Below are 27,988 nucleotides of genomic sequence, written 5' to 3'. Positions count from 1 at the left end.
GCTGTTTACATATCCGTTTCGAAAATGAGCTCTGATGGGATGTTAGCTGCCTTACCCAGCGGATCAACACCTGATAAAGACAATAACAAAGATGACGAATTAATAATGCTTCATCTTCGCAAATTGTTTGATGAGTTTATCAATTTAAAATCAACCTTGACAGACCAAGATCGGGATGAGCGGTTATATCAAATGCTGCCTTTATATTATAATGTGACGAACAAAACACATCTATTAAATGAAGAAAAAAAATCACCTGCTAGATCCCAGTGTCCGAATTGGGAAGGTGAAGCAGCATTTTGTTATCAAATAAGTCAGCTTTTGGCAAGGGAAATAAAACGAAGGTTAGTATAGTATACTTGTATTTTATGTTTGGATATTTCAATCTAATAGCTTCCTATGAACATGGATTTTTTTTTTAATTTTCCATATCCATCGCTTCTCATTTTTTAAAGTAGGCTGTTATCAATTTTTCACCTAATTCTTTTTTTCTCACATAATTTAACTCAATTTTTCAGAGCATTAAATCAGAGCACAGAAACAGCATCAAAGACGATTGCTTCGTTCTTAGAGCCGCACGATGTAAACGAATGTTATGAAGAAAAAGAAAACGGCTGGATTCTATTAACGGTAGTGGGTGTAATGGCAACGATTAATCATGACAATTCATTACAAGAGGTAAGATTGATAGATGCTTTATGGCAGGACCACTTTTTAACGCTAATTCGCTTTTACAGATAATGATAAATGCGACACTACCATCTACATTAATTCGATGTATATATCTGTTTTTGGATCTTCCCGAGGAAAGAAACGAACTACCCGCAATTGAAATATCCTTAGACGTAGAGATGGAAAGGCCCATATTGTTATACAATGCCTTTTCACAGGTATGTATCTAGAATAGCTATATTATTATTAAACAAATACCAAACCGTAAATCTAACATTTAGCAATACCCTACAATATATTGTTTGAAGATAGATATCTTTAGGCATAATTAATGTTGTATCATCTTATGTTGGCGTCAGTTTTAACTCAAAGCCACAATGTCAATTCGAAACAAAAAATGTAACTCTAACAGACGATTGAACTAATTGTTGCGACAAATGCAGTTGCTATTTGTTTACAGCTATGTTTGTAGCTCTGGAATATAGTATCCAGTTGTAATGAATTACTTAATGAGAATAGGCGTTAGGCACTATACACCTTGTAACACCAACTGTGCATTTAAACCTTTTAAACAAAAGACCGCAATACTATAGAGACTCATTTCGAATATACTTGAAATAAGGAAAAAAATAATTAGAAGAACGCACAATACGCACAATGGGGGTCGAGGACTTCGGAGGTCCATCCTTTAGCACGAACTAGGTTCAGAAAAACTCCTCAACCCTGTCAAAAGATGGTAGACTACTTGTACAAGTATGCAACAAAAAACAAACAGAGATTTAGAAACATCGAATTAAAGACCATCAATGGGAATGAAGCGAATGTGTAGAAATACGAAACACTGAATACATTAAAGAGATGGAATGCCATGCCATTCACCAGCAAAGTCGAAATCATTGCAGGACTAATTGGTCCCAAAGTTACAGATGTGTAAATCACGAAAAGACCTGACAATGATGGCAATTGGGTATAAACGCGCACGGCTATCCTAAACATTGATAGCTCAAACTCTCTGCACAGTTAATTCTGGATATTACTATCACCTTTAAACGGAATAATACTTTTCAAAGCCCATGCGAGAACTGCAAAAAAACTGTAAAGAAGACAAAAATTAAAAATTGTCCAGCTGTGTTTTTTTATAAAAGATGCCAAGCGGTGCCAAAATGCCAGGAATGTGTTGGGACGCACATTATCCTTGATAGGAACAAGCCTGTCTATCTAAATGAGGTAGAAATTAAAATAACATTAATAGAATAACAGCAAGAGAAGCTCGAGAGATATGAAGAACCTAGGATCTAGTGATCCCTTGAAACTACATCGAAAAACATTCCAGAAACAGTCCATGCTAGACATACTCAAACAGAGACATTCCAAACCACATTGCTTCAGATAGCCTGAAAAAAAGCAATTGCACACCTTACGAAAGTATGAAGTTTAGAACTAGAATCCTCTAAACTAACAACAGAATTTTCACACCACTCAAAGCGAACGCTAACAAAATAGTCAAGAGATCAAACAGACAAGTCATAACTCACACAAAACCTACAAACCTTAATCAATAACCCAAATCTGACAATTCTACAAAATAAAGAAAAAACATACATTAACTCGAACCCAAGGAAAAATAAACAGCAGTAGACCTGTCCATTATCGCGAACAAGAGATTATTAGATGTTTAGTTTAGTGGGTATAGAATACTAATAATTAATATGAAATCACCAATAATTAATATGAAATCATCAATCACCAATGGGGAAAAATACATATCCAAAACGATCATCAATAAAAACCGAACATTAGAATATCTAATTGCATTTAAAAATGACATTGAAAATTTTAAATTATCAAAAAAGATAGAAAAAAGAAAAAAAAAGAAACTTGACTCCAAATTATCGAGACAATCTCTTGTACTGTTCCATTCTGGTGTATAATATGGAAATAAATGCAAAAGTGGAAATTATAAAAAGAACTGAAAAAATTAAAAACTAAGTTTTCTACTTTCTTAGAATCGTAACCAAATAAGCCGACACGTCAATTGAAATTCTGAACTTTAAAATCTGGCAAATTGTATTTAGTAGAAAAAAAAGAATAAGACACCTTGCGCTGATAACATTTCATTTAAGACATTTAGCTTACTAAATCAAAGTATACTCTGGCAATAACAAAAGAAATAAATAAAATGTATATAGTGAGCAAAGTCCCTGATTAACTAAAAATAATCAAAATAGTAGCAATAAATAAAATAGACAAGGATCTTATAGAGAGTATGCGACAATACATGATATCACAAGTAGATCAGTAGGTAGATGATAAAAAAGGGTGTGAGTCTTCCTTTCTCAAGAAGGAGTCTTGCCTTATATTCTCCTAGCTGCCATACCGTTAATGACAACAGCATAAAAGTCCTTTAAAATGAAGATAACTTCGCGATTGTAAAAACCGAGAAAATAATAGAAAATGTCGAGCGAGAACTCCAAAATACAGCCAGCTGGCTTGAAAACACTTTGAAATCGTTAAATTTGGATATCAATGCAGAAAAATCCAAGATCACGAGTCTTCTCAAAGAAAACGTTTCGGTGAAAATCTCGATAGACAGCAAAGCGGAACAAGAAGTCATCGTTTTCTGGGAGGCACTGCGAACGTTGAACCGCAAACTCAAATTTAATATTAAAGACACACATCGCAAATACGCATGAAGTGAATAGGTTTACATTGAGAGTTCACTATACTATTTAAGCCTCAAAAATGTCTAAAACTGAGTACTGAGAACTCGGTTAAGCGCCTTTTAGCTTTTCAGTGATCGCTTGGTTTTATTGACTTATTACTTTGAGATCATGCCTTAGAGATGAAGAAAGAAATTAATTTGCATATAGATCGAACCCGCGAAAGAAGTGGCCATGTTCATGCCAAGTCGAATCATTGGCAAATAAGTCTCGAGCTGAGAGTAGAAAAAGAAGCTCTGATACTATTAGAACTTTAATGAGGAAAAATGTGAAATACAATTTACGGATACCTCATTTGCGAAAACATTATGAATCTAGCCGCAATGATGGAGGAGAACCAATAAACAAAATGTTATATAAAAATCAAACATGTGCTTCGCCATATTTACGAACGTAGGATATATAAAAAGCAAATGTTTTGTAATAATTCTACCTCTTGCACATGAAAAAAGTTTAACATAAAAGATAAAGCAATAAGATAATTAATGGTATGTTTTTATTTAAAAATACAGGTCCATCGGTATCAAAACGAATAAAACCAATCCACTAAACCAACAAACGCGGTTTAGCGACATTTTCTCGTAAGATTTTCTCATAACATAAGAGATATCTTTCAGGGATAATTTGCTCGAACAACTTTCCAAGCGAGGGTAGTAGGTTGATTGAGGTATAACTTACCAGGAGCCAGGAGCATCTTTTCCGTGCCTAAAAATTGAGACTACCCTTGCGTATTTATAAGAACTAGAAAAGTATTCTAACTCACGTATCCATTTATGTCCACCATTAAGCCCAGAATACAAGACACATAATATAAGATTGATTTATACTATTCTGAGTCCAACATAAATTTCAATCAATATTTAAATATATTCAACATATATTCCATCAATATCAATTGAATGTTTTTATTTTCATTTCGTCCTACTTATCTTACTTATTTGTACTGAATGATATATTTTTACCTAGAATTATGCGTATAAAATCGTATGCAATTTCTAGTAATGCAACTGAAGTAGGCATCTTATTAACCTGCCAAAAAGCAACCAATCCGGCCTTTTTAATACCTTTAATTTGGTTTATAGCATTTTAAATGTTATTACTGAATTATTTGATACGAAATAAAATGCATAATTATAACTAAGTTACGACACTTCAAAAGAAGGACAGTACCAAGTCCAGTGCACGTAGAGCGAGGCTTCGGCTTTCAGTATTGTCATACTCGCAGGCGACATACATGTTGATATGCTGAAAATTATTTGCTAATATCGTCGTCTTACAGCTAGATGAAACCCTACGTTTTCTTAATTCCTTGAAGCTTTTTAAAACTAGTTACAGCTTGGCAGAGAAAACTGGACATGAGAGATGACTGATGAATGATATTAGATTAGGGTTTCATCTCTTTTTTAATCGCAAGACTGTGAAGGAGTTAAATTGGGCCTTCCATACTACTTCTGTCAACATACATATAATTTGTACATAAATATATTTGTTTTACTTTATTTTTATTTCTAATTTTGCTTTAACTTTTTAGATTCTACTGCAACTTTGTGCGAACCCATTGGCAGCAGAAGAACTGATTCGTGTAGATGATCTAACCCTATTGTTTTCAACTATTACTGCACAATATGGTCCCTGCAATCGTCGATGGCGTGCGTTAGCCCGTGATGTACTACGGATTATCGCGAGACATGGAATTAGTGATAAAATTGTGCAGTACATTCATGGTAATTACTACAAACATTTCACTTTTTTGGCTATTTTATTTCTGTTAGAAATTCGGCTTGAAGTTTTTGAAAAATCATCTTTAGCAGTATTCCTCTTCTTCTGCTTTGCCGATGCATGTAAATTGTATTGTCTTCGGATATCCAACTCTTATATAGCGGATAATGTAAACGTTGTAATACAGTTGCAAATGTTGTAATACAGTTAAAAATCAATATGTTTTAGTAAATTTTCATTCCAATACTTATGATGTATTTTATTTTTCATTTAGTATTTGATGTAAATTTATTTGCATTTTCTAGCATTCATATTTAGTAGTTTACAGTATGGTTGTATGAATCTCACCATATGCTAGATATGATCGAATTATAATTAAAGAATGATCCTCTTAGGTACGCCATTATCCCAACGGATGGTTATCTTGTTTATATGTTCCTTACTCAAGAACCAGAACAGCCTAGCGATTATGTTGGCTTTTGTTTTGCCCACATTTGAAAACTTTCATATAGCAATCGTTTGATCGGGGCATTTTAGTTTTTTTGTTGATTTTAGTTTTTCCATCAAGTCGGTTCCGTCCATATGGCTCTGCTGAATGGTGTTATTTGTTCTACGAGTGGTCTCCTTTATGAAAGGGACACTGTGATATTTGTACGGATATGAGTTCATGTGGTGTATTTATTGTAGTAAAGTACTACTCATATACTTTTACGATTCTCTGGCGCTTACAGATCGTCATTGCAATTTCTTTTTTTTTTAATTCAATTTTAGCGAAAGGATGCATAGCACTTTGTGTCGATAACATGCAAAGATCGATAAGTTCTAAGCCCCCGGATACTGTGGAAATGTTGCAATCTATATTTGAATTCCTACAACAATCCTCACGATTCTCTCAAGTATTGTTGGATGATTTCAAACATTGCCAAGGATATCTGTTTTTGGTCGATTTTCTAATAAAGTAATGTATCTAAAGCTATAACTGTTATCTTGAAAACGTAATTAATCATTTTTTTATATCTATTTACAGAGTGGACCAAAGTTTTAAACCAGACTTAGACCATAACGAAGAGTTTGTCGTTGAAAGTGTTTTTCAGAAATTAATGCCAATGATCGTTTCATTATGCTACTGTGGATATTCTCAATCGTCACAGTTACACTCAATAACTGATTTTTCAAAATCCCATTCCCAAGGAAGAAGAAATGCGTGTGTTAGAAACCTTCAGGCCTTTCAGGTTCTTCAAACAGTTTTTCTACGTTCATCAAATACTCTCCTTTGTTGTTTGATACTTGATGCGATTGCTGATGTATATAACAGTGACGATGCAAACTATTACGTATTAGAATCTCAAAACACGTTATGTATATTTGCGGAAAAGATGTATCAGAAAGCAAAAACGGTGCAAACAAAATTTTTCAAAATGGTCGAATTTATAGTGTTTCAATTGAATGTTATACCCCGTAAAGAATTGATTGCTTTTTCAGTGCTGCTGAAAACAAATCAAGCAATAGAAACAAGCATTGAATGTACACGTACATTTTTGCGTTTGTTAAAGTAAGTTCAATTCAAAGTTCAATCTAGTATCATAAAAAGTATAAGCCAAAGGGTTTCTTATAATATTTTTTTTAAATTTTAGGCATAATGTCGTTTTTGTGGATGTATATCGTGAAGTTGGGATACTAGAAGTTTTCGTTACATGCATGAAGAGATACAAAGATTACCTGGGGAAAAACGTGGATTTAACAACACCATCATGCACCTGTGACAAAGATAAAATTGAGCATAAACGCAAAGGTATTTGGTTGTATTTTACGATATTTGATTTTAGCTCGGATTTTTTCTGACCTTTTGCTCGTTGAAGTGGTGTTCATTTGAACCGTCATAGACAAAGGTTACCTAAAATGTATCTGCGTCTAAGTCTAGGACAACTAATCAAAATGAATGAAATTATTTTAATGTTTATTATAGTAATAATAATATATTAACCTCGATATGTTGTCAAATAGCTAGTAAAACAGACGGTCGGAATGGAATCCATTTCCTTATTGTTCAGATGTGAACTTCTTGTTATTTCATTTAATAATATTATGTTTATTTGTGTGAGACAGACAATGGTAAAAAGTTGATTTCATTATCAATTTTAGCACATTGTTTGTGACGTGAAGATCGAAGTGTATGTTTAATAATTCGTTACTGGATAAAATGCTTTTTAGACTGCGACCCTTCTCACGGCTTTTCCGGACACAATACCTAAATCAAATGATGTTTTTAATGGCATTGATCCTAATGTTAAAATTCATTATAGCATCTTTGACAACTGCTGTGGATTCGGAAGAAATCTTAGGACTCTTGATAATGGATGCCCTCGTTTGGTTGTTGAAAGGTAACTCGAACAATGCAACCATCTTCAAGAACAGTGGCGGCAACAAATGTGTCTACGAGATGATAAAGACCAATTATTATAGCGTAGCTATTTTGAGTATGTACAAGAAATAACAATTTTCAGCAAGAATTTGGTTTCATATGTATTTTTTTCTAGAAATTGTTAAAGAACTTATCTCTACAGTTGGTGGTGAAGATGATATGTTGCATTTATTAAAATCAATCAATGCTTCTACCGAACAACGGTCGATCTGCATATCTACACGAATTAAAGTTTTGCAATCATTAATTGATTGTCTTAAGGAGAGCCACCGTACCAGATCAATTTTTCGAAAGGTAAAGTGCATTAAATTATCTCATATTTTTCAAGCTATTTGTATATCTGAACCTCTGTAACTCGATGATGTTTTTTTTTGCTCGACTGTTGTCATAAACCATACCTTAAATGAAATACATCGAAAATTCCCCAACCCTGTTATTAACGTGAAAACAGAAATCAAATAATTCATAAATTCATAATAAGGTGATCCCCTAATATTAAGTGTTTTTGTATTATTATTTATATATCAATGCCATGCAGCAAGCAGATTCCTAAACTGTTCCTCAAGCGATTATGAGCGGTTTACTCACACTTTATAATTATTTTTACCATTTTTTGTAGGTTGGAGGTTTTGTATACGTTGTTAATGTATTGGATTTGCTAAAGAATCAATTTGTTGAAAGGCAACGTTGGGATGGACCTAGCGAAAATCAAGTTTTGTTATTTCGCGTCGTTTGCCACACGCTCAGTGTAGCCATGCGCTTTGAACCGGCAAACGCGAAATATTTTCAAAATGAGGTAATGTCAAATTCGCAATATAACATTGTTTACAACATGGTGGTATCTGTTTTTATGTGTGTATGTTTTATATTATTCTCTATATTTGAACTATTACAGGTTGCAAATACCTTATTTTTTGAAGCTATTCGAGATTTAGGATGCTTTTCTAAAAATGAAATTATACGACCATATGCTTCCGATATCGATGATCATCTTGAATACACCCGTCAACATCGTTCAACCATGAATTCAAAATTGATAGATGCTTACGCAAAGATTTTCAGAACAATATCTCAGAATACAAATGATCATCCATCACCAACAACAAAACACGGGTGGGTAGCTCCTTTTATATTCCGTGCTATTGGTTTATTATTAATATTTGTTGCTTAAGTATCTATTCAGCATGTTTTTATGATAATAACAACTACAACTTATTATTGGTTCTCGCCACAAAATGCTAATATGAGAAACTAAACATGCCTATTCTTCTATTTTAGTGATGATCTTTCTAATGCTCCGGATAGTATGATTTTACCATCATTACGTGCTGTTTGTGTTGTATATAGAACTCTTTACGATATTGTGTTAGATGGATTTGATGGCCCCCAAATGATTGAAATGTTCCACTACAAATCCGTTACAGACACCACAGCTATGCATTCGGAGGCATCATCAGAAACCAGTGTAAGGTTTGCTTTAAAATATATTAGTGCATGCACATATTTAATCTCATCATAGCTGTTTATATATTTTCTAATCATTTAAATCTCCTACAAATTTTGTTTCAGGATCAAACAATCAAACTTGGTAATCTCACCTCTTCTCGATCACCGATTACCATAAATGATTACCTAATTGTACATCCATCTATAATTGTATGTATGCTAAAGTTATTACCATCAGTCGAAGAACAATGTTTGTCAAGCACAAACGATAGCAAAATTCCTGAATGGAAAGGTTTGACAGAAAAAGCGATGGCATTACAGTACTTTCTTTCAGAGGTAATCAAATCCTTCGTAGTTCGTAGTGAACGCAACCAACAGATTATGTGCGATAGTGGTTTAAATGAGAGTATACTGCATATCTGTAAGGAAGCATTAATCGATGAAAATCATCCACTGCATTCATCATTACAATATATTTTTGAACGACTAGCAGTGCAAGCTCTACTACCCAAAGAATTACGTACATTTCTTCGTTTAGAACTGAATTTCGTAAATGAGCATAATTTATGTACAAATTACGCAAACAACGCACACAACACAACATCAGCCAATTTTGTACCACCTGTACCACTTACTAGAGTAAAAACGTTGGTTTCAATAACGACACCCCGTGACTTTAGAGCCCATTCAGGTTCTTATACGATGCCTCCCTTCATTGAAATGGATATGTCGACGGAAGGTTTCGCTTGTATTTTTTTTCCAAATATTGCACCAAATCAGTTGATGTACATGCAGAGCCAATCTACAATATTACCCCATAAACACGATCGTTCCAATGCAATAGGGACGATAGGAATCAGAACAATGGACAGCAATGTGAGCGGAATTTCTGACGGCCTCGGGCTAAGTGCTTCATTTTCCAGTGGGGCTGGTGGAAATACAAATGTTGGCCCTAGTCTTCCAATAGAAACAACCAATTCTGGTGGCATAGGATCCGGTGATAGAAGTTTTCCTTCCAATAGCGGACTAACGTTTAGCACGTGGTTTTATGTGGAGCGATACCCACTCGCTCCCCTTCCAGAACGCCATCCCATCAGACTGCTGCATATTGTTCGATTAGAAGATGCATCTAGTGATGACGCATCTGTTGTTTTTAGCATCCTGATATTACCTAGCGATAAATCTCTCTCTGTTGCAACTCAGCAGTTTCCGTTCACACAAGGTACGTGGTATCTTCTGCACAATATTGACTGTTTTGTTCCTTGTTGTGTAAAGTTTTTTTTGTTTTATAAACATTAAATAAGTTATTCTATTTTATGTGGGTTGATGTAATTAGGGAATCCATCTACCATAGCTTTTGCTCATTCTTCTCCATTGTACATCACCCATGCTTCACATTCATATTTCTAATAGGTTTTAATCTAGATGCTATGTCTCACCTTTGCAACTATCATGCAAAACTTTTCGACGAATCCATCCTCATAAGCTATTTCACTTCGTTTTCCTGACTTTTATTATTCTTTCATTCATATATTTTTTGTCTATCCATAATATTCGCTTTCAATCCTTCCGATACTCCTTTCACACCCATAATTTGATAAAGATTCATCAAAATATCTCTTTTCTGATTTGCAATTGGTCGTGATACACAAACAACTTACACTATTTATGTCTATTCCTTTTCTGTTCCTTGTCCTATTACATCATTCCGTTGGGACAAATATCATTTTTCCTATTACAAGATGTTTTCCTTCTACTCTACCGTACTATCTGCTACTTATCACAATTCTACATCATCATTTCGTTGTCCTATTACATCATCATTTCGTTGGGACAAATATAAGTTTTCCTATTACAAGATGTTTTCCTTCTACTCTACCGTACTATCTGCTACTTATCACAATCCTTATTCCTGGTCAATATATCCCCAAAAATTTGCATAAAAGTAGTACTAGTATTTATTTTTCGGATCGATTTGCTATAACAAAAATTTCAGCTTCTATTTCCAATTAATAAAACAATAGAGATCGTAGTACATTTTCGGCCTTCATTATATTATTATCGGTATGTTTTTTGAAGTCTAGCCATTTACCTAATGAGAATCTTAAGTAATTAACTTGATTATTCCATGTAGTATGGAATGGATTTTGTTAGCGCTTGTTCATCTTGTGAAAAATATTGCTTCTGGTTTATTAACATTCATTTCGAGTTTCCATGGCTTCCATGGTTTCCATTGCAAGATATATCTATTTAAGCCTTGATTAAGATTTTTAATAATAGTTTCTGAATGTTTCTGAATGTAGAACTGATTGCAAAAGTTCTCGGTAAAGTCAAAACTTTTTAAAAATTTTGGTTTGGGAGTATTGGCTGAGTATACATTGTATAAAGTGGGAACAAGTGCACTACCTAGTGGTAACACTGTAAAAGGTATAAATGGTTCTGCTATGCTTGATTTTAAATTAATTAAGCTTTCTGTGTTTTTAAAGAATGAATGGAATCATAGGAATATTTTTGACAAAGAAATTCAAGCGAATCAAATTGGAACTGAATAATATCATACTGTGTCTAAGGTTTTTACCAAACCTGATAGAACTAATCCAGTTGAATTTTTTCATTATTGCGGTGATATTTAACAGAATATATGAACCTGTGCAATTGATAACTAGTTATAAAACCTTAAGGAAAACTAACTTAAAAGGTTGGAATAATATTGTTATTATGAATGGTTCTAAAATTTTACTTAGCCAACTCAACATTCTTAATGGTTGATAGTTCGATAGAATGCTTTGAGCTAAGTTTGGTTTGGGATGGTTTTTGGATTTATATGAGCAATGAGAGAAACAATTAAGTTTATTACCGTCAATGAAAATGTATGACGGCTGAAGTTGCAGCTATACGCAACATTTATAGTTCCAATACTGACATACACCTCTGAGAAGTTATCCAAAACTGAATCCTCTTATCCGCGTTTGAGAGGAAGTTGATTAGAGGGATTTTTATTTCCGTATGTGTCGGAGAACAATCGAAGAGTTACTTTAACGAATTGTATTAACTTATTTTATTTTATTTTTTTGAAATTTTTAAAATTCGATGCAGTGGTTGTTTGTGCGCTTTCTTTTGTCCATCCTCTTTTTCAAAGCTATTTAAACTTTTCCTACTTTTCCAAGATGCATACAATGCACTAAAAATATTCTTCTTCCTCTACTACTAGTATTAGTAGTTCGCATGGAATAAGGCCTCCTACAATGAAAGAGTACACTGGTATCAGAGGAATAACCTTTATATTTACGACTTTGCTATCAAAATTTTGTTTGGCTGCCAGTCTACTATCAACGCTAAGTGTTGGAGTCTAGTCTTATAGGATAACGTCTAGTCCTATACGATATGTCTAGTCCGAAAAAAGTCTTGTCTACCGGTAATCAAACCGTCACGGTTTTATCAAGACTGGTGAGTTAGATTTGGAATTTCGGATTTTGAGAGATTGCCAGTCTTGAGGAATGCTAAGTAAAACTAAATTTTAAATATTATAATAATGTTACTAATATTATAATATTATTCTTTAATAATATTATTCTAAACATTTTTATTATACATTCATTGTTAGAATAAAATTGTTTCTCCATGTCCCATGTCTGTTCCAAATCGGTGAAAAACGAACATGTTTAATCAAACCGTCCCAGTACCTTGACTCTCAACAATAAAAAAAAACAATTATGTTCGCCAATTGAAACTATAATGAATGAAAAAAAAAACAATTGTGCCTCGTTTTAAAATAATCGTCTGTTATTTACAACAACCGACAACATTCGTGATAAAAGATTATAGCTACGGGATTATGCGACTAAGAATCAAAGTGGGATATTGCTACATTTTTAGAGAAGTGTTTTTTTTCCGCTGTTTATGCACATTAGCTAGTATAGATTTTTTCAATACCCAATTTTATGCATAATTATTACGGATGAACAAACTTTAACTATATGTTTTTTTTACTTCGTTGTATATTTCAGAATATGCAAATGTTTACAAAGATGAGCATTCAACACGGGTTTGGTGTCCAACTTTTATCCAAGAATGTCAATGGCATCATGTGGTAGTAACGCTAGGTAAGGTGTCGCCTAAATCCTCGCTGCTTTCGATCTATCTAGATGGTCGACATGTGCACTCGCAGAAAATTCAATCCATTTCATCAAGCTCTGGGACAAGCTTAGCACGGAATTCTGCTTGTGCCTGTTTACATGCATTCATTGGAACACCACCAATATGGCGTATGTATTCCAAACTGAATTGGAAGCAAGGAATTTGTCACCTTGTTGATGACGTAAGTATGAAACCTGCACAACCAAAAAATAAATAAATATTGTATAAATGTAATACATTATATTTGTTTCTACAGTCCTTCGATGCCTCTGCTGTAGCCCGTGTTTACATGCTTGGACCGCATTACCTTGGATCATTCCAGGACGTGCGTCTAGAGGAAAATGAACAAGTTAATCCATTAATTATGGAAGATAAACTGGCATTTAGCATCAATCCCAAGGCCTCTTCATTTATGACGCTCTCCAAAATACGTAAATTATACAACCGTACCGATGCAAAGGCCATCGGAAAACAACTTGGTATGAGTTCACATGACAATGCTACACCTATTGTTGTATTACATAATGCCGCGGGTCACTTGAACGGAGCTGCTCGGACACTAGGTGGAGTACTCGTTGGGTACTTAGGCATTCGAAGTTTTATTCCATGTCCCGTTTCGATGACGATGAACACAGTAGGAGGTTGTAGTGTCGTGCTTGGTTTGGTGGCTATGTCTCACAATATCGAAAGTCTGTACGCTGCCGTCAAGGCACTGACATGTATTTTGCGCACGAGTAAATCAGCCAGGCAGGAAATGAATCAACGACGTTACTATCAAACGCTCAGCATGTTGTATAAACGTAAAAAAATGCTGCTCAATTCCCACATTCTGCATCTTACTTTTAATTTGGTTGGCACCGTCCACAGTGGTTACGAGTCTTCCACTATTCCAAATGTGATTGCTTTTCAGGTAAGTCGAAAGAGACGTGTGCAAGTACACGATAGATAAAATATATTAAATTACTAGATTAAAACTAGTTCTAGAAACCATTTTTACCATCAATCATAAGATAAAAATGTGTTGTACGTGTCATTTATAATTAGATTAAAATTTCTAAAAAATAGGAAGATAGCTAATGTTGCAGTAGGATTTCATATAATTCATTTTGTTTAATTTGACGCAGGACTTGTTGTGCGATTTTCCCATATGGACGGATCCTTCTAACGACCTGATACGGCCATTATTAGAACATCTATTGGAATTGGTGACGGAATCGAATGAAAAAATTGCAAATATCAAAATAATGCAAGATTTACAGGTAAGTGTGAGCCGTCTTTGACACTTTGACTCAAAGACTTTCTTCTTCTTCTTAATTGACTCGACAACCGGTGTATGGTCTAGGTCTACTTTGCTAAGCAAAGCTAGGGCTTTCTTTGGCTTGGAATTTCACGTAGCTGGATAGTCAGGGGGAGATGTTGCAAGAGTTAGTTGCCGTTAAGCTCAGTTCGATGCTTTGTTTTTGCACTTCCGTAGTCATGGTATATTTGAGGCGGACTTTTTGACCCCATGCTCAGGTTCTAAGTATCTCTGGAGGACCTGTTGACAGATCTTGGCGTCTTGTTTCTACTCATTTTAGCTGGCAGATGAGCGGTAATTTTGCTTCTAATGCTTCCATAACCAGCGTATCCGAAGAATGTGTGGACGTAACACTGTTTAAACTTTGGAAAATAGTATCTTCTTTATGTGGCAAGGAGCGTGTGTAGAATGAGCTTAACCCACACGCTAGAAATAATGTACCCGACTACGAGAAAACTTTCAAATCTTAGACAGCCTTAACAAGATAATCACTGACCTAACGGTACAACGGCCAGACCCATTTTAGAAGAAGCCATATAACTAATTGATGCAATATTAATAAATATTAATTTTTATTTTATTTTAGTGTGTGTCGAAGTTGTTGTGTATAATAGAAGACATCACAGATGAAGGAGCTCTCAAAGCACTATTTGCCCTTCTACAAGCATTGCTCTCGTATCAAACAAGATCTAACGATTTGTTATTATTTGGACAATATATTGTTAAATGCATTCCTATGGTAAGTATTAGTTCAAACCTGAGGTGTAGTCGTGGCACTTAAAATGCTAGCAGATTTAATTCGACCTTTTTGTAGTCGATGATGATAGGCAATTTGTTTTTTTTTTATTTAAATTATTGATTTGTTTCTTTCATATCTTAGATTAGCTTGCCATTTATGGTAAATCATTCATCTTATTTTAAGCATAATTTTAGTCGTTAATCTTCACTAATGCACTCGTTCTTAATCCAATAAAGCTTCTTATTCTACTCATCACCTTTATAAAATCCTCTTCGATAATATTTATCTCTACTCCAAATCGTCCAATCCGTCCTCTAATCATTCCGTATCTGCGTATCCTAAAAAAATAGGATCTACTGTTTTCTCTGGTGCCTGTGTTGGGGTTTTTCGTATTTCCAAGCTTGGACAAATGGGAGCAAAGAGATAGTGTTACGATACCATATAACATATAGAGTAGGAAACAGAGGCTCTATGATATTCCGCAGGCTTCCGCAGATTTTTATTTGACTTTATTTGCAGAGTCGTTGATGGTCGCTGTATCAATTGTCTGATGAATCGTCAGTGCAAAATGCATGGTTACTCTACAATCGATTGATGAATCTAAACATATATTATTTGCTATTTACATCTATTATTTTTTATTTTTTTTTTGATATTAATCATTATCACATAACTAAACTAAAAATTTTGTTTGTCACGTATCATGTTTTCAGATTGAAGACTCAAGGAAAATAACTAGCGAACAATTGACGGATCGTCACGTACATCTGCGGAATTGTTGTTTAAGTATATTACATCATTTACATTTTGGACCAAATAATGCTATCAATTGGCGATTATGCGATGATATTGTCCGTGTACTAGGACTGGAATGGCTACTTATGTTAATGCAACCGCATTTACATCATTCTACGATGCTGTGGGCATTCCGGATATTAGTCATTATGTTAGCAAGGGAGCCCATTAGTACTCGATTTCGAGAAAAAGTCCAAGCCCCAAACGGAGAAGAAGGCTACCTAAAAAATACCGAAATTATTTTGCAATCAAGAAATGCGATTCTTATTTCGTCGTCATTACCCGCACAAAGTACTGCTGGTTCCGTAAATGTGAATTCAGACGAAAACTGCGATACGAAACATTCACCACAACTAATAGGGTTTCCATTCCTAGAATGGCTACTACACCATCGAATAGATGTTCCAGAAATATTTTCTTTGTTGATCGCTCTGGTAGTCGGGTACCCTGTAAAATCATCCATTGTTCCAACGAAGGATAAAAATCTTCAATCAATATGGGCATCTCTGTGGACATCAGCAACTGCAAACGCCCACGTTGGTGGAACTATAGTTATGGATAAAATAACGTTTTGTACAGAAGCAGTATGCATTTTATTAGGCATAATCAGAACCATCGTGCACTCCGCGGAACCTGACGAAGTAGAAAGGATACATGTAGGAGATGTTCCAAATCATTTGCTGCAATCTCATCCATGTGATGTATTAGAACTGCTCCAATCGTTCTACACAAATCTTTCTGATTTCACTCCAATTGCCATGAGCGAGGAGGTTATCGTTTCGTTAATAGCTGTATTGTTTGCCCCTGCTGTGACCCCAAATGTCGACAATGCACCAAAGCAATCTAAAGAAGAAGGAACATCTAATTTTCTATTACAACAGATCCCAGTTGCTTTACCGTACCACGAACCAAACGTTAATCTTTTAGAACAAAAATCCCTGAAAAATCTAATAACGCCTGTCGTTATGGATTTTCTACAAACGCTCGTTATTGATTCACTTTCACTGGCTAATCCAGGGAAAACACCGCCTGTAATAGATATGGTGCTTGAATTTTTCATTACCGGTGCTAACATTTCTGACGAACAAAGGAAACATTTTCTAACTGATTTAATTTCATTGCTAATGGATAGCTTAGCAACAATCAATATCATGGTGGAAGGAACAATCCCTGCAATCAGTCACTCTCAACTAACACGTAGTGGCAAACAACACGTAGCTGCAAACGTGTTTTACTTAACCACTCGATTTGTTGATAAGCTCTGGCAAAATATGCTCTTGATTGATGGCCGCCAAATATTCGATTACTGCGTGCGTCTAATACAACAAGCGAAACGACGTGCAGGGCGTATATTTTCTTCATTGGCGAATGGCGAAGGTTTAATCAATGGTGGTAATAGCACCAATATTTCAGGCATGGGTTCTTTAGAACCTTTGTATCGCTCGTTGAACAGGTGTATACTCTATCTCCTCGCACACCCACCTTGTCCTGCGGATGTGTCATTAGTGGATATTTTGCAAAGGCTAATACATAATCGCTTATTAGTGTTCGGCGCTGGAAACCATGATCCGGATTTCTTTGGTAGTTTGACATACTGTTTGTTGCAACTGTACCACGGCGATGGTAGAATTGTAACCACTCCAACAAGCGCAGGACAGGGAGGAACAACAACATGGCATGTTGAACCGCCACTGGTTGGGGACAAAAATGACGCTGAAAATGTTAGTTCCGAAACGCCAATCGATCATCGAATATCAGAGCTAATGAATCTATCGTTCAGAGTATGGGAGGAGCTGTATGTGTGTAAGAAACCGGTAATAGAAGAAATTTTCAAAGTTACTCTTACCCATCCTTTACGGAATGCTCGTGCGCCGAACATGGAACGAACGCATGCTCAGATTTTTGAATCTGCATTGAAACATTGGCTATCCTATGTCGAGGGAGAGCGTCGCTCGGCTTGTCGATGTCCTTGGGATGCCCAAAATAGCATACAATCAAAGATACAGAAGGTTACCGGTGGCTTAACGCGTTTGACCAGCCGCACAAAATTGAAAAAGGAACCCTACAAACGACAGATTAGACGCATGGATGAGTTTACATTTGATGCTGTAAGTCAGCTAGTAACTACTAAATTGCAGCTAGTGCACGACTATTGGGAATTCCGTTCGGCACAACAAACAAACAGCTATTTACATACTAAACGGTATGTCCATCAAGACTGGCTACAAGTGGAAGCAGAATTGATACGTGAACGAGCTATCTGGGGTCCAGAATGTTGTGCAGATTTCACAAAATGGACGCTAGACAGTACAGAAGGTCCATATCGAATGCGCAAAAAAATGCTAAAAAATGTATTATTTTACGCGCATTACCCTCCGCGCCCAGAATTGATGGAACTCTCTGCTAACAGCGATCACAACCAGCAACGGCAAATCAAGAGCCGCGTGGCTATCAGTCACGATAGTGCGAAATACAGTAAATTCGTACATATGTATCGCAACATGTTTCCTGAACAATTCGAACAAGATGCATCGATCGTCGGTGGATCGTTGAGAAGTGATATGCTCACGAGTCAATCAAGCGAGTATGCAAGCTGCAGTCGGTAAGTATGTTGCATTTTATGCAATTTTAAACAATAAAATGCAGAACGTTAACAAGGATCTTGCACGGGTCTCATTAAACATGGGTAAAAAATTGTATACACACAAACACGTTCTACTATTTTTTACTACAAACGGTGCCGTCATTTTTCCATTTTATTTAGTGATAACTAACTAGTATATAAATTAATACTAGCATTGTTTAATGATGAAATCTTAAAAAAAATAGCAAATGGTTAATATGCTTTCATATTATTATTACGCGCATGCAACATGAAAATAACTTTTTCTTCTTCTTTTTTACTGGCCCGTTCTCAGTTGAGGCACGTCATAGTCAGTCAAAACATACATGACGAGATTCGATATATGAACATGAAAATAAACATATGGATATAGAGTTTACACGATATTTTTTATGTTTTAGCGTCAAAAACGATATTCATGGATATTGTTTAGAAAATGAAGAAGATCTATCATCGTCATTACCAGATAATCAAATACTTCTACGATTGTTGGAAGAAAAAGAGAAGGTAATGTATTCCAAAAGATAAGCCAAGAATTTTTCAGTAATTATAAGTAGAATAATTTTTGTTAGGCAACGTGGCAATACAAGAGTAACAATTTGGCAATACAATAATAATTGTATTACGTATATCAATAGTTCTGTTAGGTGATTATGTCGTAACTTCTGAAATGTTCAGCTAATTTTAGTGACCTCGTATAGGTCGATGTTCTTTAAGGCATCCCTTTTTTGTTTGGTGTTTATTAGTTTGTTCTTTAACGTAACGATAAAATAAAAATCTCATTCTTTGGCTTTTATGTCTCCGGTTTCTATTACTAATCAAATTCGTCAGTTTCGTTGGGATCTAAATTGGGTTTAGATTCATGTATCCTTCCACGCCTCTACAATATCATTAATCATCGTCTAAAGATGAAAATGATGGGTTTAGCGATTTAGCAAAATCCTTGCAACTTCTTTTTACTTACAGAAAACGAATGCAATGGTTAAGTTAACTATGTGAAAGACAACACCTTCTTTTGTTGTTTTGTAGAGTAATAAAGTTTGAGCACGTCAGACAGGAAGCAATGTGAAAATCTCATGCAGCCTCATAAATACAAATAACTTCAAGTTTTACTGAATCTTATCTCGCATGCTTTTTACTATCCAATGTCTTACTTTTCAAAAATATAAATGACAAGTGAGTTTCAAGCAAAAGTTCGAGATTTACCAAGAAAATGGCGAGAAAGTAAAACAGTGGTTTTTAAAACTGTAGAATTTTCAAACACCAAATTTAACTTGAGACGTCCTAGCACGGTTTAGAACAAAGCGTTCCTTTCTTTTACGATAGTCTATTGAGCTTGATCTAGGGAATTAGAATAGAGAATGAATACTTTTTGAAAAAGCAAATGGGGAACAAAACAGAAAAAGCCTATTAATGGCTTGATGCGCGACAGAAAATAAATCTAAACAAAACCCTAAAAAGATAGTTTAATAATAATGAGAGATGGCGAAAATATAGTTAAAAGATGTGTATGTGATATTTTGAAGGGAGGTTTGAGCAATGTTTTCCAAAATATCCCTAGAGAGTTGTGTAGGGTATGGATAATGCGTCACGTTTTTATTTGGAGTATTTGATTGAAAGATGTTAAAACTATTTGCGTCATTATCGTGGGTAGGATTTAATGATAATGAAATGATTTAAAAAAAAATTAAATACGAATATCAATCTAAATTAATAATCTTGTAATTTTTATCTATTTTGAATAGGTTTCTCACATATTCCGTACAGCTCGCATACAAGGACTGGACACTTACGAAGGACTTCTTTTGTTTGGAAAGGAATACTGTTACATTGTGGATGGATTCACGCTACTTTGCAACCGGGAAATACGCGACATTGATTCATTACCGACAGACAGTTTCGAACCTATTTTACCTAGCACAGCCTCGAGCAACAGTCATATGTAAATAATAACCTCTAATTTAACAGCTCTTATTTTGTAAACTATGCTAAAAGTTGAGATCCGTCATTACAAACAGCTTCCAATGTGATTTATTTATTTTTTTGCTGTATAAAATAGTGAAAATTCTCTCCATTTCTCTATCTCTCCTTAATTCTTTCGCGCTCACTCCGTCATTTTGCACTATATCCCTCTCACTCTAATGTTTTCCCCTTTACTTTCTATCTTTCTTTTTCCCAACTATCTTTTCTCACTTTTTATTGTTTTGTCGTTTAATAGTAGAACTTTCTGATTCAAAAATTTCCTGATCAAATATACAAATTATACAGATCAAATTATTTACACATAAATATTATAAACATTCGATTTCCATATTTAACTAGATTACTTGCATGTATGTACTCCTATATATGCATTTTTATTATTTTTATTATATATCTTTTTGGTTTTTGTACATTTCAATATATTTTAGATCGCGGAGCATACGACAATGTTCCAAAATATTTTACGAAGACATCCGCGAAATTCACAAGCGCCGCTATTTACTGCAACCAATTGCTTTAGAAGTTTTTTGCGGCAATGGACAGAATTACTTACTAAGTTTTCCTCAAAAAGTGCGCAACAAAGTTTTTCAAAAACTATCATCCATGGCAACGCACATAGCGGATAATGCACAACAGTCAGTCGCAGGTCAAAAAAGAGCAGCAAGTGTTGAGCAAAACGCGGGTCTATTCAGTAGTTTGATTGGCGAAACATCCGTTACTCAACGCTGGGTTGTAAGTAATAATTATAACTATGTCTACTAGCTGATTAATCCAAAATCATTAGCGTCAATGTTTATAAAAACAATTGATTTTTTTCAATCTCTTGTGATTTTGTTGATCTGCATCGTTGCAAATACCTTGATGTTCTATTGAAAACATCAGTGTGTGTCTGTTAACTATGCAAATTTCTTATTGCATCCATTCTATTTTACATATCCCTTGCTTCGACCATTCCATCATTCTGCCGCATTTTTTAATATGCTCTTCCGCTCTCCAATCTGGTTACACGATAATACATGATTATTTTATTATATCTGTTTTTGTCACAGTTCTATTAGCCTTACGAACAACATTCTGACATTTTTAGCTAAACGAGAGCTATCCATTAAGCATCACTCCTTAGTCACAGATAGTAGAAACACGATTAAGAACAGTGGAATTGATAGTGTAATAAAAAAACTTACATATTGAAAAGTCAAGGAAAAGTAAGAATAAAACATTTTTCAGCACACATTTTTCAACAGTCAAGACAATTGTCCGAACACCAGTTACATAGAGAGGCAAGGATGCTTTGTAGGAAACGACAATCGTAATGATGAGAGACAGAAACTATTTAATTCATGCACGTGGAAAACCATATTTTTCCAGTTTGCGTAGGAGTAGTGAATGAGGTACGCTGTCAAATGCTACCTTAAAGCCATTAAAGATGTCCATCAGACGATCTCCTGAACCACCTGAAGTAAAAATAGTAGTTTGTAAAGCTTTGGAAACTGTAACCGTCACCAGAATTTGAAAATAATCGATTTAGTTTTGATCGACTTACTTGTTTGATCTTCTTCGTTAGATATCTTTGACTAAAAAACCCGTAAGGATTCCATGTTTTGTTGAACAAAAATTGATTTGTTAGGATATACAGCATATATGGCTTTAAATAATCAAGAATCGAAACAAGACAAGAATCGAAAACTAAAAGATTGCGTAAAGCTGGACGCATAAAGGATGAAACTTGACACAATACTATGTTTCTTATGACAGCAGCAGGATATTGGAAAAGAACGCGTTAATGGTGAGGTGAAATCCCTGCATATAAAATTATAATGTGTAAAGACGTATTTGATTTAAATCACGCAAGTGATATGCACTATGAAATGCTGTGACACAGTAAAGGTGGACGAAATATCCTTAATAAGGATTTGTAGAATCGTTTGAAAATAAGACAAAATACACTTCCAATGTCTTAGTTAGGCTTAGTTCAATCAACTGATTGTTTCAAAACAGAATGAGACACACAAACGATTTGGGGAAAAAGAATAGGATGCGAAAGGCTAAATCATTCTTTTTTTTTATTTTAAGAAGCAGATACTCATGTATTAGATGCGTGCGCAATCGATCATCATCCGCTATTCTACTATTCTATGTAAAGAAACAAACTAATGAGAACTAGTGAGAGGGTTGGCGTGATGTATAGGAATCGAGTGGGAATTCTACTAGACACTACTGGAGGAGCTAGATCTTTTTTCGCTCTGTAATAATAATGAAAATGCTACTCATGAGAATGGGAATAAGTTTATGTTGTTATAGAAAGGGAGATGGAATGAGAGCTCCTTTACTTTCCGCTGAAAAGAGTTGAAACCTCGCTTTTCTTCGTGTGAAGAAAAAAAAAGGTATTTTTGTAGCATATCAATGAAATGCGACGCTATTTGTAATTTTGAACATTTTTTTCTGTATTCTTAGTAGAAGGAAAGTTGAGATCATTTATTTTGTGTAATGAAATCCTTTTGCATACAATTTCTTTCCATAGCAAATCGACTGGGTAAATCAGTAGTCAGAATTGATTTACTATGAAAGATCAATCTTAAAAAGAGTAGGATATCTGGTGTATCACATTTTACATGTCTACTTTTTCATTTCAGCGTGGTGAAATATCAAACTTTCAATACCTGATGCATTTAAATTCCCTGGCTGGACGATCGTATAATGACTTGATGCAATATCCCGTATTCCCGTGGATTTTGGCAAACTACGACTCTGAAACAATAGACTTAAATGATCCAGCGAATTTCCGCGATTTGGCTAAGCCAATGGGAGCCCAATCTCAGGAACGGTTGGAACAGTTTCAAAAACGTTATAAAGACTGGGACGATCCTCTTGGTGATACCCCTCCGTATCACTATGGTACCCATTACAGCTCAGCCATGATCATATGTTCGTACTTGGTTCGACTAGAACCGTTCACGCAACATTTTCTACGCCTGCAGGGAGGTCATTTTGATCTGGCTGATAGAATGTTTCACAGTATTAAGGAAGCCTGGGTTTCTGCGTCTAAGCAAAATATGGCCGATGTAAAAGAATTAATTCCTGAATTCTTTTATTTACCCGAATTTTTGGAAAATACTAACAGTTTTGATTTGGGCTCGAAGCAAAATGGGGAGGTGCTAAATCATGTGGTGCTACCACCATGGGCTAAAAATGATCCTCGTGAATTTATCCGGCTTCACCGAGAGGCGCTGGAATGCAACTACGTTAGTCGTCAATTACACCTGGTAAGGCTATTATACGCATGGTATACGGTTAGCATTGTTTGTATGTACGTCTAACATACATTGATCTTGTTTTATAATTCTAGTGGATCGATCTTATTTTCGGATGCAAGCAACAAGGACAGGCATCCATTGACGCGGTGAACGTATTTCATCATCTTTTTTACGAAGGAAATGTCGATATTTACAAGTAAGATCATTTCATATACCTATTGAAAGAAACAAAAATAGCTGTAACAAATGTCAACAATTTTTTTATTAGTATTGAAGATCCACTTCAGAAGAGCGCTGCAATAGGTTTCATCAACAACTTTGGTCAAATTCCGAAACAATTGTTCCGAAAACCACATCCTGCTAAGAGAATGTCGCCGATGAAACAGTTTTCCATGCTAGTGGACGTGAGTCCGCTTATTCCCCCACTATCGCCGATTGGGAGTACACCAACTATAAACTACGAAAAAATATTTTATTATCATCTAAACAATCTCAAACCCACTCAACATCCCATCAAAGGTGAGCAAATATATTTTCCAAATCAATGCGTAAAACTGTGAACAACTTGCTCTTTGGTGTTTAACCTGGAGCTTGGTTGATGAAATAATTGTTTTGCTTTTAAAAAACGTTAAACTAATTGTATTATGTTCAATCTGGTTTCAGAAGTAAAAGGTCCTGTAGGACAAATCATACAACATGAAAAAAATGTGTTGGCAGTCGAACAAAATAAGATTCTTATTCCAAGCGCATATAACCGGTATGTGGCCTGGGGATATGCTGATCATTCGATACGTGTTGGCAGTTACGATTCAGATCGGCCATCGTATGCTTGGGAAAACATCGACCACTCTGGTGAAATTCTCGCCTGCACTTGCCCCAATACTAAAATGTTGATCTTAGCCGGCACTAGTTCTGTACTGTCAGTGTATAATATCGATATAAAGATAAAAAAAATATCTCTCAAACAAACGTTATTTGGGCACACAGATGCCGTAACTGCTCTTTCTTCGAGCAACGCATATAATATAATAATAAGTGGTTCGCGTGATCGTAGTGCAATAATTTGGGATCTCGCACGATTATCTTATGTCCGGCAACTGACCGGACATACGGGAGTTGTGTCTGCCGTCAGTATTAACGAGTTAACGGTAAGTAATACGCATGTTTTTTTGCAAACATCAAGATATTTTTACAATATTACTATTTACCGTGTACTTTTATTTCTACAGGGTGATATAGCTACATGTTCTGGTACTTGGCTGCATATTTGGTCTATCAATGGCCTTCAATTAGCGGCTGTTAATACAAGCATGAGTTGTTCGGATCGAATGCAGCAGATACTTTGTGTAGCATTTTCAAGTATTCGCGAATGGGATGCGAATAATGTAATAATTACTGGTTCAACCGATGGCGTAGTAAGGGTAATTATAAGATAAACAATTAGATAGCATCGAAAATATCAAATTCTACAATTTATTTCCATCCGCAGATGTGGTCAGTAGAATTTGTGTTGCATAAAAAACACAATTCAACAGAGCAACTGTCAGCATTCTTACCTGAACACAAAGACAATAATTTACAATCAGTAAAAGGTATGTATGAAATAATGCCAGAAATTAGCATTAAGATTCCTCGTCCTACTATTTTTATCTATATAACCTAAATTTTCCATCAATTTCCAACTGAATTGATCAATATGCAACTGAAGGTACTAAGAGTCAGTTTTTAATTGTTACATAAATGTGTACTGTTCTCTAGAAATGTGCATGTTCTTTGGTTCCAATTCAAACTTCATATTTTCTCATTTCAGGGAACGTGCAATGGGAGAGAAGATTATGTTTTAGAGTGGAATTGACTATGCACACTGCTTATGATTACAAGGTCAATACAGAACCGGCAAGCATAACTACGCTTGCTATATCCAAAGACCACCGCACAGTTTACGTTGGTAAATGAATCAATTTGCTTTTTTATGAACTTTATTTTGAAAGTTTACTGATTTTCGTGTTGCTTTACCAGGTGATGCAAGAGGTCGGGTGTATGCGTGGTCTGCTACAGATCTTTCCTGTTCTAACAATTGCAGAACCGTTAGTGGAATGGTACCTCAAAACTTCAATAAATGTTCGAGTTTAGATCATTGATAACATAAGAAAGGAATAGATGCGGAGAAGGTCGATAATATCGAGTTAATTAGTGCATACCCACCAAATAGTATTAAATATTAGAAAACACGATTCATTATCGCATTTGTTTTTAGTCTCATAACATGTTGACATAATGTTAATAGAAGAATAAAACTAGGTGTGTTACAGTTAGTATTATCGATTGTATTGACTAGTCTAAAACTATTAAGTTTTCATTTTATTTTTTTCATGTTTTGAGCTTATATTTATTTATCGTTTAAAAAGTTAATTTTATATTGGAAGAGTAGAAAAATATTTTTACAATGTATAACATCTAGAAAAAGATAATAAACAAAGATTTTATAAGAATCGTTAAAAAATACAAAAACGGTGCAAATTATTTCCGAAATAATACTAGATTCACAGTCAATGTAAGTATATATTTAGTGTAAGATTGTTGAATTGAGAAAATGTACATACGCTTTCTTCAATACTAAATTTATTGTTCTACGTTTGGCCATCAATGTGAATAATGGGGCAGCTCGATTTAAACTGCGATCATAAATGTTTTTTTTTTCATAACAATGAAACAATCTAGAACAACACAAAAATGTTGAAAATAGTACATACCGACATAAAACATGATTTGATATTTTGTAAATCCATAGACCGACACTATGCACAGTTTTTGTTTGTTTTCTCGTTTATTTTGGTCAAGGTCTATCTGATGTCATGCATTTGTTGTTTCAATTTTTGTTTTAATTTTGATACTTTAACATTTTTAAAAGCTTTATTTCAAATAGAACTAAACATGCAGTCTACATAAATTTATGTATGTATTTTTATGTTGTACTTTTTTACGTAATTTACAATCTCAAAACAAAATCATGCGTTGATAATTTCATTATGTGCTTTATCAACGCGATTAATTTAACTTTGTATAAGCACCTGACTCACTGAAGCAATTCTCGTTGAAAGACAAAAAACATCTTTAGTCTTAAGTTTCTATATGTTGTTTTAGATTTGTTGATGGACGCAGTTTATGATTCAAATGAATATTTTAGTAGAAATTGTTTGGATTTTTACCATAAACTCCTTTCTTTTCACAATGTTTTACAAGATTGATGCAAGCTCTTCCGTAAAGCGTAATGAATTAAAGTTAGTAAATTTTTAAAACAATTGAATATAATTTTAAATTGCTTCTTTAGTTATTGCATAGGTGCATAGAATCATTTTATTTTAATTCCATAATATCTATATTTGGAGGCAAATATATATATATATACAACCATATGAGTTATAAGTAAGAAAATCACTATTTTAATACATTTTTGGATTACTTTTTGTGATACTTCAAAATTTAATTTCTTTCTTGGTTGTAATAATGCACGTTTCCCAATGAATGATAAAGACACTTTGGAGTTTTGAAGCAACTAATAAGAGTTATTAAATTGCATGGATTTTGTATTAATAATGCGAAATTACATAATGGTATCACCAACGTAAAATCTGAAAATCCATGTTGTTAAATAACCATGAAATAGTTTATCTGTTACACAAAGAAGGCGCGAACGACTGTTTGGCTCCTGGATGACTCAAAGGTTTGTGTTACCTCAAAGGTTAGCGTTCGACCGGTGAAAGACAAGGAAATTTACTAAAAAGAGTGGTCTTATAGGTGAGTCTTTACGTTTTGCTAGTTAATATGCACTCTACGCACTTTAATACTCGCCGTTCCGATACAAAAAGGTAAAGCTGTTTCACGGATTGAGACCGTTAAAAACTATTTTTCAGTCGGCATTTGCAGTGACACTTTACATTATGTGTCGATATTTTCAGTAACAGCGGCTGCCCTTAGTTTTGGCTTAAAAAAACACTCAGTTTATTTTCTTTTGATTCAAATTTATCATACTTTTATCATAAATTAAAGATATCATCACAACATTAATAATGTAAATATAACACATTAAGTAAATAGAATAAATGAAGAATACTTTGCAAGAAATAGAAAATTCGCTTTTTAGTTGTTGAAGTACATGATGAATTAGTGCTTTAACGATA

General features: G+C 34.6%; 1 protein-coding gene across 1 annotated transcript; it reads left to right on the top strand.

Moving 5' to 3' along the window:
* The first annotated feature begins 24 nt into the window (after window positions 1-24).
* LOC128724336 (WD repeat and FYVE domain-containing protein 3) lies at window positions 25-26,155 on the top strand. The gene is made up of 29 exons (XM_053818065.1): window positions 25-344; window positions 519-678; window positions 738-890; window positions 4,924-5,116; window positions 5,883-6,069; window positions 6,139-6,663; window positions 6,746-6,903; window positions 7,415-7,588; window positions 7,649-7,827; window positions 8,153-8,329; window positions 8,429-8,646; window positions 8,812-8,965; window positions 9,103-10,201; window positions 12,987-13,297; window positions 13,373-14,026; window positions 14,241-14,375; window positions 15,000-15,152; window positions 15,866-18,549; window positions 18,972-19,077; window positions 20,316-20,512; window positions 20,982-21,285; window positions 23,187-23,816; window positions 23,900-24,003; window positions 24,076-24,326; window positions 24,471-24,955; window positions 25,037-25,228; window positions 25,297-25,399; window positions 25,618-25,751; window positions 25,827-26,155. Exons 1-29 carry the CDS (start codon window positions 25-27, stop codon window positions 25,938-25,940), a joined length of 10,254 nt encoding a protein of 3,417 aa, XP_053674040.1. The 3' UTR covers window positions 25,941-26,155.
* The last annotated feature ends 1,833 nt before the right edge of the window (window positions 26,156-27,988 follow it).

The sequence above is a fragment of the Anopheles nili genome, chromosome 3, assembly GCF_943737925.1.
Source record: "Anopheles nili chromosome 3, idAnoNiliSN_F5_01, whole genome shotgun sequence".
Classification (NCBI taxonomy): domain Eukaryota; kingdom Metazoa; phylum Arthropoda; class Insecta; order Diptera; family Culicidae; genus Anopheles; species Anopheles nili.
The sequence above is the reverse complement of the archived record's forward strand: the minus strand, read 5'-3'. Positions and strand labels throughout refer to the sequence as shown.